Raw genomic sequence first — 18895 nt, 5'->3', positions numbered from 1 at the left:
CTGGTCAAAGAACACACATACTTTGTATGATTTGAGTCCTTTTGAATTTATTGACTCTTGTTTTATGGCCCAGAATATTGTCTGAGTGATTATTCTGTATGCACTTGAGAATAACATGTGTTTTGATGTTTTGATGGAGTATTCTCTGAATGTCAATTAGGTAAAGTTGGTGGTTAGTGCTGTTCAAGACTACTGTACCCTTGCTGATTTTCTGTTCTAGCACTTATTGAAAGAAGGGTATTGAAATCTCCAACCATAATTGATGTGTTACTCTTTGCAGTTCTTTCAGTTTTGGCTTCATGTATTTTGAAGCGCTGTCATTAAGTTCATAAATATTTAGGAATGTTATATTCTCTTGATTAAATGACCCCCTTATCCTTATGAAATGATCATCTTCATTTTAAGTACTATTCTTTGCTCTGAACTCTACTTTGATATCAGTATATTCAATGTAGCTTTCTTTTGACTAGTGTTAGCATGGTATATCTTTTTCTATTTATATTTTTAATCTTTGTTAATTAATTTGTTTCTTCATATTTAAATTGTGTTTCATGTACGCAGCACATAATTGGGTTTTGCTTTTTAAATCTTAACTGACAGTCTCTGCATCTGAAAATTGGTATGTTTTAGCTTTACACAGTGGCAGTATTATAGCCAATGAGGTTTATCCGAGGCGTGATTATTGCTAATTGAAAACTCTTCCCAGTACCCTGCCGTGATGACTTGAAATACAGTCAGCATTGGCAATTTTTGACAGTCTCTACAGAGACTGAATTTTTTTTTAAAATGGTACGTTTATACTACTTCCTTTTAATATGATTATTGATATGATTGTGTCTATCATCCTGCTATTTGTTTCCTGTTTGTCCCATATGTTTCTTGTTCCCATCTTCCTCTCTTTTTTTTTTTTTTTCATTAATCAGGTGTTTTTTAAAAAATTCCATTTATATCCTCTTCTTACTCCTCAGCTATAACTCTTTGGGTTTTGGGGGGTTTTTTTTCACTTTATTTGTTACTTTAGCCTGTACAACTTTCACTTATCACAGTCTGCTTTCACGGGATATTATACCATTTCATGTGTTGTATAAGAACTTTACAGTAGTGTACTTCCATTTCTCCCCTCCCAGGCTTTGTACTATCATTTGTCAAGCATTTTACTTCTATCCGTGTTTTATACCCCACAATACGTTGTTTGTTTTACTTCTGCCTGTAGGTCTTCCTTTAGCAATTTTTTAGTGCTGGTCTTTTGGTCATGAATTCCTTTTATTTGTCTTTCTTTTTTTCTTTATTAAGATATAATTCACATACCATACCATTTACGTATCCAAAGTGGACAATTCAGTGTTTTTAGCACATTGATAGAATTGTGCCACCTTTATTACAGTTTTACTTTAGAATAGTTTTACCCCTCCCCCAAAGAAACCCCATCCCCATTATTAGTTGTTCTGCTCCTCACCTATTCATACTTTTGGCGAGGGAGGGATCCCCCACCCTAAATACTACAAGATGGCCAGGCACACAACGCCCAGCCCTGGACAGGTGAGACAGACAGCAGTTTATTAGACACATGCTCATGGCTCAGGGGAGGAGGAAACCCCACAACAGCAGGGCCTCGTACATGTTGCACTTGCGAGCAGAGTGGACAAACATGGACTTTGGGAGGCAGGCTTTATAGGGACATGAGAATGAGCCACCCTGGTTCCCATGAGGGGACGTGATTGGCTCGTCTGAACAGTTTCACGGGCTGGCAGAGGAGTGAAGCTTGTGGGGTTAGGAACATGGTGGGATGCAGCTGGTATAGTCGAGGGGAACCTTCTTCACTGGGAGGGCATATCTGGTGAGAGCTGGGAAACTCATGGTTGGGCCTTTGGGGCCTCATGAGGCTCAGGGATGTCCAGGCAGCCCGTGCTGTTGAAGCTTAACTTCAGACCTTACACCACAGCAGTCAGTCCCCTTTCTTCTCCAGCCCCTGGTGACCACAGATCTACTTTCTGCATCTGTGGAGTTGCCTGTTCTGGACATTTCATACAGGTGGACTCATACGATATGTGGTATTTTGTGTCTGGCTTTTTCCCCTTAGCATTATGTTTTCAAGGGTCCTAGCATGTATCAGTACTTCACTCCTTTTATTGCTGATTATTATGCCACTGTGTGGGTATACCACATTTTATTTATCCATTCCTCAGTTGATGGGCATTTGGGTTGTTTCCATGTTTTTGGCTATTATGAATAATGGTGCCATGAACATTTGTGTATACATTTTTGTGTGGTTGTTTGTTTTCACTTTTATTTGGTATATACATAGGTTTTCCTTTATTTTTCAAAGCTTTTTGGCTGGATATAAAATTTGGGTTGATACGCTTTCTTCTTTCAGCGCTTTTAAGATACTCCTCCACCAACCTCTAGTTTGCATTATTTCTGATAAGAAATCTGCTGTCATCCTTTTTTTTTTTTAAACATTTTATATTGGAATATAGCTGATTAACAATGCTGTGATAGTTTCAGGTGCACAGCAAGCAACTCAGCCATACACATACATGTATCCATTCTCCCCCCAAACTCCCCTTCCATCCAGGCTACCCCATAACATTGAGCAGAGTTCCCTGTGCTATACAGTGGGTCCTTGTTGGTTATCCATTTTAAATATAGCAGTGTGTACACGTCAATCCCAAACTCCCTGTGTCTTCCCCCTATCCTTCCCCCCTAGTAGCCCCCCTTTGTTCTCTAAATCTGTCAGTCTCTTTCTGTTTTTGTAAATAAGTCCATTTGTATCATTTCTTTTTAGATTCTGCATATAAGGGGTATCATACGATATTTCTCTTTCTCTATCTGACTTACTTCACTCAGTATGACAATCTCTAGGTCCATCCATGTTGCTGCAAATGGCATTATTTCATTCTTTTTAATGGCTGAGTAATATTCCATTGTATATATGTACATCTTCTTTATCCACTCCTCTGTTGATGGATATTTAGCTTTCTTCCATGTATTGGCTGTTGTAAACAGTGCTGCAGTGAACATTGGGGTGCATGTACCCTTTCAGACCACGTTTTTTTCTGGATATATTCCCAGGAGTGGGATTGCTGGGTCATATGGTAGTTCTATTTTTAGTTTTTTAAGGAACCTCCATACTTTTCTCCATAGTGGCTGTATCAATTTACATTCCCACCAGCAGTGTAGGAGGGTTCCCTTTTCTCCACACCCTCTCCAGCATTTATATTGTTTGTGGATTTTTTGATGATGGCCGTTTTGACTGGTGTGAGGTGACCTCATTGTAGTTTTGATTTGCATTTCTCTAATAATTAGTGATGTTGAACATCTTTTCATGTGCCTCTTGGCCATCTGTGTGTCTTCTTTGGAGAAGTGTCTATTTAGGTCTTCTGCCCACTTTTTGATTGGGTTATTTTTTTTTGATGATATTAAGCCTCTTGAGATGTTTGTAAATTTTGGAGATTAATCCCTTTTTGGTCACATCATTTGCAAATATTTTCTCCCAACCTGTGGGTTGTCTTTTCGTTTTGTTTATGGTTTCCTTTGATGTGCAAAAGCTTTTGAGTTTAATTAGGTCCCATTTGTTTATTTTTGTTTTTATTTCCATCACTCTGGGAGACAGATCAAAAAAGATATTGCTGCAATTTATGTCAGAGAGTGTTCTGCCTATGTTTTCCTCTAGGAGTTTTATAGTGTCCGGTCTCACATTTAGGTCTTTAATCCATTTTGAGCTTATTTTTGTGTATGGTGTTAAAGAATGATCTAATTTCAGTTTTGTACATGTAGCTGTCCAGTTTTCCCAGCACTATTTGTTGAAGAAACTGTCTTTCCACCATTGTGTACTCTTGCCTCCTTTGTTTTAGATTAATTGACCATAGGGTTTATCTCTGGGCTTTCTATCCTGTTCCACTGATCTATATTTCTATTTTTATGCCAGTACCATACTGTTTTGATGACTGTAGCTTCGTAGTATAATCTGAAGTCAGGGAGCCTGATTCTTCCAACTTCGTCTTTCTTTCTCAAGACTGCTTTGACCTTACGGATACCAAGGGGGGAAAGTGGGGTGGGGGAGTGGTGGTGGTGGTGGGATGAATTGGGAGATTGGGATTGACATGTATACACTAATATGTATAAAATAGGTTAATAATAAAAAAATAAAATAAAAGATTGCTTTGGCTTGCTGTCATCCTTATCTTACTCCTTTGAACATACAATGTTTTGGCTGCTTTTAAGTTTTTCTTTTCATCATTGGCTTTAAGCAGTGTGGTTATGATATGCTTTGGTGTAGTTTTCTTCATGTTTCTCGTGTTTAGGGTTTCCTGAAATTCTTGGATCTGTGGGTTTATAGTTTTCATCGGATTTGTAAACACATCAGCCATTTTTTTCTTCAGATATTTGTTGTGTCCCACCCCCACTGTGGGACTCCAGTTATTCATACAGTAGGTTGCTTGAAGTTGTCCCACAAAGAATAACTGACATTCTTTTAATTTGGCAGATTCCTTTTTCCCTGAGTCTTTTATTTTGGATAGTTTCTATTGCTATGCCATTAAGTTCAGTATCTTTTCTAAAATCTAATCTGCTGTCCATCTCATCCAGTATATTTTTCATCTCAGATATTGTGGTTTCCATCTCTAGAAGTTTGGTTTGGGGCTTTTTTGTATCTTCTAGTTTCTGCTTAAGTTTTGAGGATATGGAATACAGTTACAATAACTATGTGTCTTTCTCTGCTAATTCTGGTATCTGTGTCAGTTTCTCTTGACTGATTATTCTCTTTAGTATGAGATGTCTTTTTCTGCCTTTTTGCATTCCTGATAATCTTTGGGTGCCTGACATGTGAAATTTACTTTGTTGTATGCCAGATCATTCTGTGTTCCTCTCAGTCCTCTTGAGCTTTGTCTTGGGATGCAGTTAAGTTACTTGGAAGCAGTTTGATCCTTTCAGGTCTTTTATGATGTGTTAAGTGGGTTTGTTGCCATGGTCAGTCTGGGTTAATTACTCTCTACTACAGAGGCAGGACCTTCCTAATACTAAATGCCCTTGAATTACGTTTTTTTACATGCTGTCTGTGGAGGGGGCACTGTGGCCCAGTGTGAGTGCCACTAGTTCTTTCCCAGCCTCAGGGAGTTTCCTTACACACGTTCCCTGATCAGTGCTCTCCTGCATACTTGAGGGGGCCTCTGCAGACCTGTAGGATTCTCTCCTTGCCGGGCTGCTCTCCTGTCTGGTAGCCTGTGCTGTGAACTCCGGCTGCCTTGGTCTTCCTGCGCTGTCAGCCAAGGGGGCCTCTGTGCTCTGCCGCGCTGCACTCCCTCGGCACCCCGGCCCGGGGACTCCCTCAGGTCAAGCACAGGGCTCCTCATTTGTTTTCCAAAGCTCAGGATCACTGCCTTCTGTTGTTTGAGGTCTTACGTCTTGTACATTGTTTTCCCCTTAGGTTATTTCAGTTGGGAAGCTAAATTCAGTTCCTTTTACTCCATCTTGGATGGAAGAGAATCTGCCCAGAGGGTTTTGACAGATGAATAAACTACTTGGGATCCAAACTATTAAATGAATTATTTTTCCAGCGGAGATTTTTGTTAGTATTTTAAATTCTTTTCCGGATAAACTTCTTGGTTTAATTAAGTTTTCTGTTACCTTTATAGCTTGCCTCTGAAGATTGATTTGCTAGATAGTCCAGACTTACTGGAAACAACCATTGATGATGTAGTTGGGGCACCTGACACCATGGCCATGTCCCAAGCCCCAGGCGAAGTGAGCACAGCCGCCAGGCAGGCTGGATTAGAGGGGCTGGAAGGTGAGTGAGGCGTAACTAGACATTCTGTGTAACATCACTGGCATCGCCCTAGTCTGCCCGCCTTTGAAATGGCAGTTCCTCTAAGAATATTTTATGCAGTAGTTGGATTTGAAATGCTACTGTAGAATAGTTATGCCTTCTTGCCTTTTTGGCTTAAGGGTCCATTGAAATATTTACAATCACATAATTGAGATCATTAAACATTTGTATCATTTACAAGTTCTTAAACATTTTTGAATTTTCAAATTTGCTTTTTACTTTGTTTTTTGAGTGAAAATTAAGAGTAAAAAGTTTCCTTAGAGATCTAGGGCACAGGATTGAATGAATGTTTGGACATTCCATTAGTTCACAGAGAGTATTTTGTTTTGTTTTGTTTTGTTTTAATTTTTATTTATTTATTTATTTTATTTATTTATGGCTGTGTTGGGTCTTCGTTTCTGTACGAGGGCTTTCTCCAGTTGCGGCAAGTGGGGGCCACTCTTCATCGTGGTGCGCGGGCCTTTCACTATCACGGCCTCTCTTGTTGCGGAGCACAGGCTCCAGACGCGCAAGATCAGTAATTGTGGCTCACGGGTCTAGTTGCTCCGCGGCATGTGGGATCTTCCCAGACCAGGGCTCGAACCCGTGTCCCCTGCATTGGCAGGCAGATTCTCAACCACTGCGCCACCAGGGAAGCCCTAGTATTTTGTTATTAATGAGGGCTATTGTTGCCCAGACCCACAAAAATTAATAATCCAGAAAGAATGCTGCTTTCCTTAACTTTTTAAAAGGTTAAAAGGAAACAGTAAATTACACATTGAAAATTTCTATATACTTATGAGTTTGATTTGATATTAAAGCATAAACTGTCTTTAAACAGGAGCTTTCTGTTGAATCTCAGTGTGTGTTCATTTAAAAGCAGCTTATGTTTATGTGGCTCTTGCCAATTTTGATTTCTGTTGCTAAAATTAAGACACTCTCTTTAAACAACTTATTGGAAATTGCCAGTGAGTATGCTGTTGTCTCTGAGGAGTGTAGAATACAGCAATAGTATTTAGTAATTTAGAAAGGAACATTAATGAAAAGTTGCACAGTGCTTCTGCTTCATAGAACATGCTGAAGTACTGCTGGTAACTGGCATTAAAAATTTGTTCTGGGGCTTCCCTGGTGATGCAGTGGTTAAGAATCCACCTGCCAATGCAGGAGACACGGGTTCTGGGAAGATCCCACATGCCGTGGAGCAACTAAGCCCGTGTGCCACAACTACTGAGCCTGTGCTCTAGAGCCTGCGAGCCACACTACTGAGCCCACGCGTCACGACTACTGAAGCCCACACGCCTGGAGCCCGTGCTCCGGAACAGGAGAAGCCACCGCAATGAGAAGCCCGCGCACTGCAATGAAGAGCAGCCCCCGCTCGCAGAAACGAAGACCCAATGCAGCCAAAAATAAATAAATAAGTAAATTTAATTTTTTTAAAAATCACCTGGAGAATTTTAAAAACTACCAATGGCAGAAAACTACATTCAGAAATCTGATATCATTGTTCTAGGGTCAGCTCTGGGAATCAGTATTTCTTAAAAATTCCACATCTTATTGTAATGTGTAGCCAAGGGAAAGATGTATAGAATTAATTGATGGACACTTTTGGAAGATCCCTTTGACCAAGAGCAAATGATTTCATAGTTTTTCCCTCCCTTCTGCCTGATTATATAGAAATTATTAGGCATTCTCAACAGCTTCTTTGTCAAGTGGACAATGTAAAAATTCAAACTCCTACCAAATTGGTCCCTGCAAAATAAGATTAATACAACTAACAATTGTTAATTTAAATAGAACTCATTTAAAGCTAAATTGTCTTTAATGTATCATCTTTCAGTGGTTGCAGGATTTCATCTGTAGTGTGTTTTGCAGCCTGGTGGCATGTAGTGAAGATAAAACGCTTGTCCTTCATCACACCTGATGTCACCAATATGTAATATGTTGAGTCAGTGAGTGAATAAATGTGTGTCCTTCATCAGTTTGCTCCACGTACGTTTAGTTGTAGGCTGTGTGTAGTCAGGACCAAGGAAAGGAAACAGCCAAGTGCTGAGGTTTGCAGGGGGAGCTTGGGTGGTGCCTAGGAAGGAAGGCCGTGTCACAGGTGCCCTGTGCCTTTTCCTCTACTCTCGTGGCTGTGAGCTTTCTTAGCCACACATGCCATGGGGATTCCGCATCCAGCAGAGCAGATACAGGGTGATGTTCCTATTTAGGTTAGCTCTTAATCAAATTAATGGAGAGTTTCTTGGTGATAGAAAGAATATCTATTCCATAGTGATCTGGGTTATTACCTGTAATTGATGGTAACTGATGTTGAGGGGTGTGGAGAAAGCCTAAGTCTTCACCCTCACACGGCTGTGACAGCCTGGCAGACTAAGCGGCTGTTTCCCCCTTTTTTTTTCAGCATTAAAAGATGCCTCAGAGAAGCTCAAACACCTTGAAATGGAAAGCGGTCCTTTGCCAGCCGGTCATCCCAACAGGGACGTTAACATCAGCACCCAGGTATTCAGAGTCCTCCTTTGTTGCCTATCCCACAGCTCCAGACCTCTGAGAAGTCATTTCCATCGAAAGCCAGTACTTTTTCTTTTCTTTCCCTGGGAAATCTGTCTGTGCTGAACGCTTATCAACCTGTTTCACCATTTAAAAAGGTGAGATTTGTGGATGTGCAGGAGGAAACGTGGGCATCAGCGTTACGAACTATAAGGTCATCTCAAGTTTTTTTTAAACACAGTCAAAAGTGATATGGTTATTAAATCTTTATTTTTATTCAGCCCAGCCCAGGCCTGTTGAATGAATTTTGTTTTGGTTTGGTTTTAAAGAGGAAAGGGGAACATGTGACTTGCAGTGCTCTTTCATCTGTGGATAACTAGCTGGAGGTCTTCAGAGACCAGTACGGAGCACAGAGTGATGTTCTTCTTTCTTACATAGTCGCTGTTAAGATTGTCCTTTTGAATCCAAGTCTTCTTTTTTTTCCTTCTATTATGTTTTTTCTTAGAAATGTCTTTTAGAAGCTGATTCAGTTTCAGAAAGTCTTTCCTTTTTTTGACCCCTCAGTATTTTTCAATGATACTGGTCTGTTTCCTTCACATTGTCATTTTTTTCTACTGTCTCTGTAAGGTAGGGGAATGCGGAGTCAGAGACAGAAGGGTTAATTGAAAGCTTTAGATGCAAGCTTTAGATGGTTGGCAATTAATTTGACAAAAACTTAGCGGAGGCATGGAGTGATCCTGAAGAAGAACGAAGCCAGGTGAACCCTGGCGGGGTGGTGAAGGTGGGGAGCAGAGGGTGATTGTCACGCTGGGAATGCATCGAGTAGCTGCTTGATTCTTTTGCAGAATTCCCTGCACACTTTGCTGTAATGTAACTGAGCCTCTCAACCAGAGGATCTATTAAATTTGTTTTGAAGCCTTGGGAAAATGAGTACAAGTGTGGGTTTAAGATAGGACAGGGAGTAAGAGAGTGGGTTAGGTGAAGGATGGTATGCCATCAAGGAGTATTTTAGGGCTCACGTAGCTAGGAAAATAATAGCTAATACTTAGTGAGGGCTTACTCAGTGCCAGGCAGGAATAACAGGAAAGAATTCAGTACTGTACTAATAAATAAGGGATATCAGACTAGTTAATAACTCTTCAGCTAGTGCTGTGTGCAAGTTTGTCAACTGAAAAAAAAGCACAACCTAAAAGTTGAGAGATGTGTGTTATTTGGTGGACTTTCTTAGTACTTTGAGCCTGGGACACAGCATCTGAGATAGCTCTGAGGGCCGGCTCCAAAGAGGCAGGGGAGGATGTATAGGAGTTTTTGCAACAAAGACCAGGTAGTGGGAACATCGAAAGATTACTGTTAATAAAAGAAAACCAGGCATGTCACGTTAAGGGATTTAGTGCTTTTCTATATATGGGAAGGTGCAAGAGTCTGGGCTCACTGAAATCATTCCTTTGATATGTACCTCAGCTCTCTGGGGCCAGCATCCTGTGCTTTTCCATCCTGAGTCCCCTCAGGGTACGCCGTGTTGGGGGAGGGGGCTGCAGTGGCTGACTCTAGATGAACCTGACTGTGGGCAGCCCGTTTGTTTCAGTCCTGAGTTCCCTCAGGGCTCACTGTCAGGCGGCTGTAATGTGGTGGCTTGATGGCTGCAACATCCTTTGCTGATATGGCAGCAACATTTTAGTTCTCAAGTTGATTCATGTTTTATTTATATGACACACTTTTAATCCACTCTAATTTCTCTACCTCTGCCATCAACAGTTAATGTTTGCTTAAGGAATGCAAATTAATCTTAACATCAGCTTTACTGAGTAAAGTAATTTTATGATGAAAAGCCTATTGTAAATAAAATATATTGTTCTAAAACAAAGTGTCCGCTGTCGGACGATTAGCTCTAAGAATTGGGTAACTGAGAAGCTCTAAACCAGCCCCAGAATCGTGAGGCTCGGACTAGCGCTACTGACAGCAGAGCGGACTGCTAGCTCGTGTCTTGAGACCCCACTTCAGAGGGCCCTCCTCCCCTTCAGACCTGCACCACCCAGGGTTGATACGGTCACTTGAGAACCCGTACACTGTTGATTCAGTCCTACAAACCTGTGTGTTGTTTACTTTTAATAAGATATAAAATAGTAAGTATTGTGGGGAATCCACAGAAGAATGACAAAATCTTGGCCCTCCGGAAACTTGGACCTGTCTCACCCATAGAAATATCGCAGGTCTCCTCTGCTGATGGAATTTTCAGTTGGTAACAGCTGGGGAGTACAGTTTGAAAGACAAGAATCCGGATCCACGAAGACTTTGACAGGCTGGAATGATGGTTTGGATTTAAGAATATATATTATGACAAGTCTGGGACAAATGTAGGATTAAGGTCGGGAGGTAGAATGTAACAAGCATGTGTAAAAAATGTTTGAGAATCTGTAAACAGAGTATGAAGTGTGGCTGCTGAGACGCCTCTGTCGTGTTAACTGAAAGGGCTTGAAAGGGGGGATCCAACCACAGTACGCAACGGGAGCGAGGGAAAAGTAACTTAGGAAAACGAAAGGGGTTTGAGAAAGGAGTGTGGTGAGGGGTCTTGAGACGCAGTTACAGCGGAGGCTCCGTAATCTCAGGGCTATCTGAGGAGCTATGTATGATGTGACACAGGGAGTAAAGTAACTTGTTTTTTAGGAGCCTCAGAGAAGAGTTAGGGTCAGTGAGGATGATAGAGTTACGCAGATTTCACCTCGGTGTAGGAAAACACGTCCTAACACATCTGCGAATTGAACAGGATGCCTTAGGAAGCAGCAGATTCCCCAGCGTGGGAAGTTCCTCAGGCTAAGACTAACTTGATCAGCTCTTTGGATACTTTGGTGGTGGCATGAAGCGAGCGTTCTTTCCACCTGGGGGTGCTGACACTGACGGCTCTCAGTGTCGTCGTGGGGACTCGCCCCTTCCTCGGGGCCTCCTCGTGTTGGAAATATGTTCACGGTGTCTGCCTGACCTTGTGTTGGAAGTCCTTAGGGCTTATGCTGTGTCAAGATGTATAGATTTTTGAGTTACCTTCTTCTTCTTAATTACTTGAGACAATTCCAGAATTTTCTTTATCTTCAAATTTCATTTCAAGAATCATTTTTTCTTGTTCCTTGATCAGAAAATTTTACAAAATGCTTGAAACAAAACCTAACCTGCATTTGTTAGTGGGGTCGGGGCACAGTGAAGGCGTGGTCTTTAGCCACTCATCTTTTTAGGGAAAGGATTAAAAGTCAGGCACGATGACTGTTCTCTTGACCACAGGTTGGCAGCCTGTTTCATTAAAAGGTCAGTAAATAGTTTAGTCTAGGCCGCCATACAGTCTCTGTCATTGTACTCGACTCTGCCACCGTGGCGGGAGAGCAGCCACTGGGCCCAGGTATGGCCGTGTTCCCATCAGGTTTACTTACTACAGCAGGTGTGGGCCAGGTTTGGCCTGTAGGTTGTCCTTCTCTTGTTGTTGGGAATGTAATCTAGCAGCAGGTTGCTACCACACAAGATTTGGAATAATCTTTGTCGTTTTTACGCTTTTGATTTTCTTTGTATCCAAACCTTAATAGGGTATAACCAAAAAGTATAGCAAAACCCAAAATCTGCACTCTGAATAAGACAAAGCAAAAAGATGAACTTATTGCAAGGATTTTGACCTGCAAGCCTGGAAACGCAAGACTATGGGAGCAGTTAAGTTCCAAGTTACTGACAGATTAAGGGGTTTTATGGGAGAAATGCAGAAGTTTTCTGTTTTTTTCAGCTGCCTGCTTGCCTAGTGGTCTTCTTTCTCATTTGGATCAGAGTAGCTGAGTTAGGGCAGCAGGACGCACAGAGCTGGCTTGGACGGACTTGGTGTGTGGGGCTTGGCTGGGGTCCTCTGCTGACCTCTGAGGAGAGCTGTACATGCTGCAAGGTTAGGTTAAGTGTCCTTCGTGTGCCTGTGTTGACTGTCTCCATTTTGTCCCTGACACAAGTGACTCCAAACGTTTTATTGATAGTTTGGTTCTGTAAGTGGTTACTTTCTTTCCCTCTACCCTCAATTTGGACACAGGAGGTGTGGTGATGGGTGTGACTTCCCTTTGGGGAAGTCTTCAGACATTAGCCGTGCAAAGGTCACCCTTGTCCAGGGATCTGTGGGCTGTTGTGTATTATGTAAGTAGTAAATAGAAATGATACTTTTACAAACGCAAAGGCAAATATCTCCTATTTGACAGTAACTGCTGTAGGGGAGAGAAATAATTTCCCCCTCTACCATTCTCAGTTCTTGGCTGAGACCTCTGTTTCAAAAGACAGATTAACAAGAGAAAAACAGAAGTTGATTGATATGTGTATCTCAGGTATAGGTGGGAGCTACCAGGGAAGAATGAGTAACTCTCAGAGGTGGCTTAGAATTGCAGCTAAATACCGTCTTTAGCTAAAGTCAGAAAAAAGAAAGGTGTAGTTGGTGGAGAGTACAAGGAAAGGCGGGGTAAACAGCAGTAAGGCTTGTTATGCAGCTTTAAGTCCTTGCTTTTCATGATAAGGGTTTGAGTTGTTTGCAGGGATTAACATTTGTCCTTCCCAGTAGAGAGGGAAGGAGGGACTCCTTTGTAAATTTCTGTCCTTTTAGGCAAATAGGGTAAGGACGGAGTGTTTCTTGTATCTGCTTCTTCTCAATTGCCTTCAGCTCAAAATAATATGCCCCAAAGTGGCATATTTGGGGATGGCGTATTCTGCTACCCCTTGACATTTTCAGCTTAAAGAATAGCTACTAATATTATACTAATATTGTTGGTGCAGGTTTTTTATTTTTATTTTTTTAATTTTTTAATTTTTAATTTTTATTTTTTGGCCGCACTGTGTAGCATGTGGGATCTTAGTTCGTCAACCAAGGGATTGAACCCATGCCCCCTGCAGTGGAAGCGTAGTCTTAACCACTAGACCACCAGGGAAGTCCCAGGTGCCGGTTTTTTAAAGAATAATTTTTAAGTCTGGAAATCAGGCTGTTAAGCTGTTTGTATCTTAGCATTTTTTAGTTTATATGGTAAGCTAGCTCTAAAAGTTCACATCTCTTTTATCATGATCTCAGGGACTCTTCTGGCTTCATTTAGATACATTCAACAGTTTAAGGGGAAGAAACTTTATAAAGTGGTTAAAACTTTTGTGTATATTTAGGTAAAATACAAGGCAAATTGTATGTGTTCTTCTAAAGCAAGATTCTTGCAAATCATGGATCTACCCATGAATAATTATGAGGAGTGCCTTAAACCCTATAAAATTGAATACATGTTCTTGTCTTTGATTCACTTATACGTTTTTCTGGAAAGTGGGTCCAAGTTTTATTAAATTCTCAAAAAGAGTGAACCATACCAACCTTAAAATAACTCTTTGCGTCTCTCCAAGGTTAGAACTAAAAAGAACTTCACTTTAGTTAAAAGGCTTATATAATTTTTTTTCAATTAAACAGTTTCAGTTTTCTGAGCCATTTAAAGAAGGAGCTCTCAGAAGTAAGACTTCTCTTCTAGCCAGGATTGTTTCAAGAGTGGTTTTGAGTTTAGATGTGATGGCATTCCGGTTGAGAACTTCAAACACTGAGTGGCCCTGCTGAGTTAATGATTAATCTCTCTATCCAGAAACTTCATTCCCTTTCTTGTCCTGCCCCTGTTCCCCTCAGGATTGAGGAGGATCCAAGAAGAGGGGGGACTGAAACCAAGCAGGACCCCGTGGGACCCTCCCAGGAACAAAAAGCCTCTCCATGTCCCCCGTTTCTTGTTTGTAGGAAACAGACTGTAGTCTCCTGGGCCTTCCCTGAGTTCCAGAGAGCCGACTCAAGCAGTTAATGATTAGGACAGTAGAGTCACCGGGCTCCTAGGTCCTCCTGAAGGGATGTGGAGAACCGTCTGCTGCGTATCTCTGAGCTGTTCTGCAGAAGCTGAGACCCCCACCCGCTGCGGGATGGTGACGATGTGCTGACCGCAAGCATGTCGACCCGAGACTGGTTGGAACCAGAAAGCTGAGGTTCCCAAGTCATCACCCTTTTACAACCAGCCAATCAGAAGAAGGTCCACAGGTTGATCACGCATCCTGGACCCTCTTCCCTAACAATGTCTTTAAAGACCCTTGCTTGAAAGCCGTCAGGGAGTTCAGGTCTTTTGCGCACGAGCTGCCTGTTCTCCTTGCTTGGCACCCTACTTTGCTGCAAACACCCGCTGTCAGAGTTTGGCTTTCTGTGCTGCGAGTGCATGACCCCTTGCTTGGTAACAAACTGAAGCAGACTTTGGATGACTTTAACCCGACTTAAGCGCCTAACTAAGCTGACTCTGATGGCAGCAAGGACGGCTCTACAGGAGAGTTTGAGTGTCCAGTCACGTTTGGGGTGTTTAGGAATCGGGGTGTTTAGGAATCAGGGTGTCTTTTTAGTTCTTTCAGTCTTCTGTTTGCACATTTTGGCCATCCAAGGCAGACATATCAGCAGCGTAGTAACACAACATAAAGATTTTAAAAAGCAGGACATTATCCAACCTCCATTATCCCAGTACTAAGAGGTAACTATGGTTAACATTTTAAACCAAACCTTGAAATGTGATATATTTTTTTTTAATAAAAATGCAATAACACTGTTTTTTATAACTAATCCATTATAACTCTCTTTATTTCAATAACATATTACCGATGGTAGTTAAATGGCATGCATATATCATCACTGCATTTACTCAGTTTCCTGTTAGTCATTTAGATTGTTGCTAATTTTCACCGTCATAATCAGTGCTCTGACAGTCTTATAAGTAAGTATCTGCCATCATCTTTGATTATTTTACTGGGAAGTAGAAGTGTTAGTTTTGGGACTTCCCTGGTGGTCCAGTGGTTAGGACTCTGCACTTTCACTGCCTGGGTCGGGTTCAGTCCCTGGTCTGGGAACTAAGATCCCGCAAGCCGCATGGTGCGGCACAGCGTTAGGTCAAACTCCAGGAATAATTTAAAAGCCTTTGGTACTTTTGCAAAATTGCCTTCCAGAAAGATGGTAACAGTCACGGGTACTTTTACCTGTGATACATGTGTTGAATTCTTGTTTTTGTTTTTAATATAGGCAGGAAGATAAATACTTGCCTATATCAGAGGCAGGTTGCTCTGAGAATCCTGTGACGTGCAAATATAAATGATTAGCAAATAATCTCAAGTCTGCAATGTAATTGTCTCTGAAAAGAAAATGTCAAAGCATTTGAACTAGCCATGATATTTTTCCAGCTTTACTGAGGTATAATTGACAAATAAAATTTAAATATCTTTAAAGTGTACACCTTGATGATTTGGTTTAAGTATACATTGTGAAATGATTCCTACAGTCCAATTAGTTGACATATCTGTCACCTCACATAAGTTACCTTTTCATTTTGTTTTGTTTTTTTAGTGAAAGCGCTTGAGATCTACTGTCTCAGCAAATTTTGAGTGTAAAAAACAGTATATTTAACTGTAGTCACCATGCTGTACATTGGGTCCTCAGGATTTATTCATCTGATAACTTGTACCAACCTCCCTCTGCTATCCCACCCCCTAGTCCCTGGCAACCATTCTGCTCTCTGTTTCTGATTTAGAATTTCTTTTTAGGTCCCACATCTGAGTAGTGCCGTGCAGTATTTGTTGTTCTCCATCTGGCTTGGTTCACTCGGCACGAGGCCTCCAGCTTCATCTGGGTTGTTGAAAATGGCGGGATTTCCTTCTTTTTAAAGGCTGAACAGTATTTCCTTGTGTGTGTGTACTTTACATCCTTTTCATCATCTTTGATGGGCCCTGCGGTCGTTTCCACATCTTGGTTGCAGTGCACCTGGGGGTGCAGATCTGTTCGGGATAGTGATTTTGTTTGCTTTGGACGTATGCCCAGAGGCGGGATTGCTGGATCATGTGGTGTGAACTAGGCATGGTTGAAAAAGGATATCGGGTCTTCTTTCACTTGCTGGGAACCATTCTAAAGACTAGGAAGTTACAGTCTAGTGCAAAGTAGTGATTCTTAAACGTTTAGAGGTGTCAGAATCACGCAGGGAAGCTTGTTAAACATTCACATTTTGGGGTCCCACCCAGAGGCAGATGTGTGGAGACCACACTTAGAAAAACCAGATTAGAATAAGCACATTAGTTAAATATTTTCAAACCTGAAAGAGCGGTGCAGTATGTAATCCCATACGTGGCAGCTAGCCTGTTTTATAGAACAAAAGCTGTATCTGAGACGAAGAAAGTATTTAGAGTGAGTTTGTTATTTAGCCCAGTGTTAAATGGTAACCATAGTAATGATACTGGTAGTTGTTGTTATTATTGATTGTCATTCAAGTCAGGTAAAATATCAGTTGTAGTGCAGATAATTTAAACTTACTAATTTGCTTTCTCCCATTTCTTTTCATAATAGTTAATTTATATTGTTTCAATTATGATCTTCATTGAGTGGACTTGTGCTTTATTTTATCATTTTCATAAGTCTTTACCTGATAGTGACCTCCTTCTGGCCATGTAACATAATCTCAGACACAGTCATCTACCTGGTGACAGTTCCAGAACCACAGGGATTAGCCTGCGTAGGGCCTGACCTAAAATCCAATTGAAATTAATTGCAGCAAAAGGCACACAGTCTGTGGTTTATTTCAGGCATTTGTCCAGGGTGGTATCGTTAGTTATTCAGTTGCTTAAAGACAGGAAATTGGGCTAGATGATTTCCAGGGGTCCCTGCCAAGCCATAGTTCTTGTTTGTGATTACTGCGCCTTAGTTTGAAACCCCATGTAAGAGTCGACTCTTCCTGGAGTAGGATATGACTGCCTGAGACACGTGATTCCCTGATTGTCTGAATATGAACTTTCATCAGTCCTTTTCTGTTTCCATTTAGTTATATGCTCTCAGAGTTGCTTACAGTATATTTTTAATATCTAGGAGGAAGTGGTGAAGTTAACTGAGAAATGTCTGAATAATGCCATTGACAGCCCAGCACTGAATGCCAGGAGAGTTCCTCCTGACTTGAAGAGTAACATTTTGAAGGCTCAAGTAGAAGCAGTGCAGAAGGTAAGCTGCCTTTACTAGGGTTCTGGTGAAGTGGAAGGAGACCCTGTAGAACAAAGAAAGTACACGAACGGTAGACACGAGTGACTTGGCCAGTGATTAGAGAGAATAGTACCAGGAAGCACACGCAAGCTGGCAATGCCGGCACTTCCCCGGCGGCCCAGTGGTCAGGACTCCGCGCTTCCACAGCAGAGGGTGCGGGTTCCACGCCTGGTCGCGGAACTGAGATCCCGCATGCCCAAAAAAAGGAAAAAAAGACAAAACAAAGGTGGCAGATGCCTTCCCAACTCCAATTCTACTCAGGCAAGATTAAGAGGGGGGAGTCACACAGGAGAAAAAGAGTAAAGATGCTGCTCTACAGTGTAAGAAGCTAAAAGCCAAATTCCTGCAGAAGTGCGTCCCTAATCTTCGTCACTTTTACAGCTGGAAACGCTATAGTGATTTTTAGGTTCCTGTCAATATTAAGTCTATGACTTTAGGTCTTTCTTTATCAATTCATTGTTCCCCACCACCCATCTACCCCCAGTTCAGCAAAATTGTGATGTTATTTGCAACAGAGTGATGGTTGTAAGGCGAAGAGTTGGCTGTGTCGTCTCATGAGGGTGCAGTGGGTAGGGACCAGCCCCCATGAAGTTGATGGCGTCCATGCTCTCAAAATCAGCTTTTCCTTGGCCCTCCCCAACTTTCAGGTTATCCTCTGCGCTGAAACAGGACAGAAGCCTGTCTCACCAAGTCCTGTTGTCAACTAGGATTTCAAAATAATCCTGTTGCTGAGAAGGGGCTCTTTACCCATTGTGTTCCCAGGCACAAGCCTTGAGGAGAACTGAGAGGACTTGAGGAATATCGTTCGTGCATTTTATGTACCTTCTCACCCCAGTGTAAACATAAAACATAATATTTGTATATAAAAACAAATATAAAATACGGCAGTACAGGCTCTGGAATCAGACAACTGGAGTTTGAATCCTGTTTCTAATCTACTAGTAGCTAGTCGCCGATTAGCTTTGTGACTTGGCAAGTTAGTTAATTTCCCTGAGCCTCAGTTTAATTATGTTTAAAAAGAGGTGATGGTAATACCTTCCCTAAGGTGGGTTATAAGGATGAAATAAAATGATAAAGGTAAAGGCCACAGAATGGCTCCTGGCACAGAATTAGTGTTTAGTAAGTGTTGATCCCCATGTTGACACCGCCTATTGTAGCAGCAGTGGTGGTGACAGTTTTTCGTCACCTCACGTTTCAGTTGTACTTTGGATCTGTTTTGACTTGAACAAGAGAGAAATAACTTGAATAGCCCTAAATGAAAGATTTTGTTTTATAGTTAAAATCATCCCACAAAGAAAAATTCAGGACCAGATGCCTTCGTTGTTAAGGTCTACTGAACATTTAAGGAAGAAGTAATGACTGTTCTACACAAGCTCTTTCAGGAATTAGGAGAGCAGGGAGCACTTCCCAACTCGTTTTATGAGACTAGTCTCAGCCTGACACCAAAGCCAGAGGGAGGGAGTACAAGAAAAGCAGCTACAGACCAGGACTGTTCTTGAACATGGACTCAAAAGTCCTTAACAGAGTAGAAGCAGATCATACTGAAC

The 18895-nt window shown here is 41.5% G+C and overlaps 1 protein-coding gene and 1 non-coding gene across 8 annotated transcripts in view; both read left to right on the top strand.

The window, feature by feature from the left end:
• EPB41L5 (erythrocyte membrane protein band 4.1 like 5) overlaps positions 1–18895 on the top strand; it is a 139662-nt gene that overhangs the window by 96784 nt on the left and 23983 nt on the right. For all 7 annotated transcript variants that reach the window (XM_059912045.1, XM_059912044.1, XM_059912046.1 and 4 more), the window contains 3 exons: positions 5634–5785; positions 8205–8302; positions 17181–17309. In XM_059912045.1, coding sequence (XP_059768028.1) covers positions 5634–5785; positions 8205–8302; positions 17181–17309 — 379 coding nt within the window. The remainder of the gene's footprint in view (positions 1–5633; positions 5786–8204; positions 8303–17180; positions 17310–18895) is intronic.
• On the top strand, positions 629–769 carry LOC132358203 (U4 spliceosomal RNA). Its single transcript, XR_009500481.1, has one exon. It is a non-coding gene; the product is annotated as a U4 spliceosomal RNA (small nuclear RNA).

The sequence above is a fragment of the Balaenoptera ricei genome, assembly GCF_028023285.1.
Source record: "Balaenoptera ricei isolate mBalRic1 chromosome 7 unlocalized genomic scaffold, mBalRic1.hap2 SUPER_6_unloc_1, whole genome shotgun sequence".
NCBI lineage: Eukaryota > Metazoa > Chordata > Mammalia > Artiodactyla > Balaenopteridae > Balaenoptera > Balaenoptera ricei.
The sequence above is the reverse complement of the archived record's forward strand: the minus strand, read 5'-3'. Positions and strand labels throughout refer to the sequence as shown.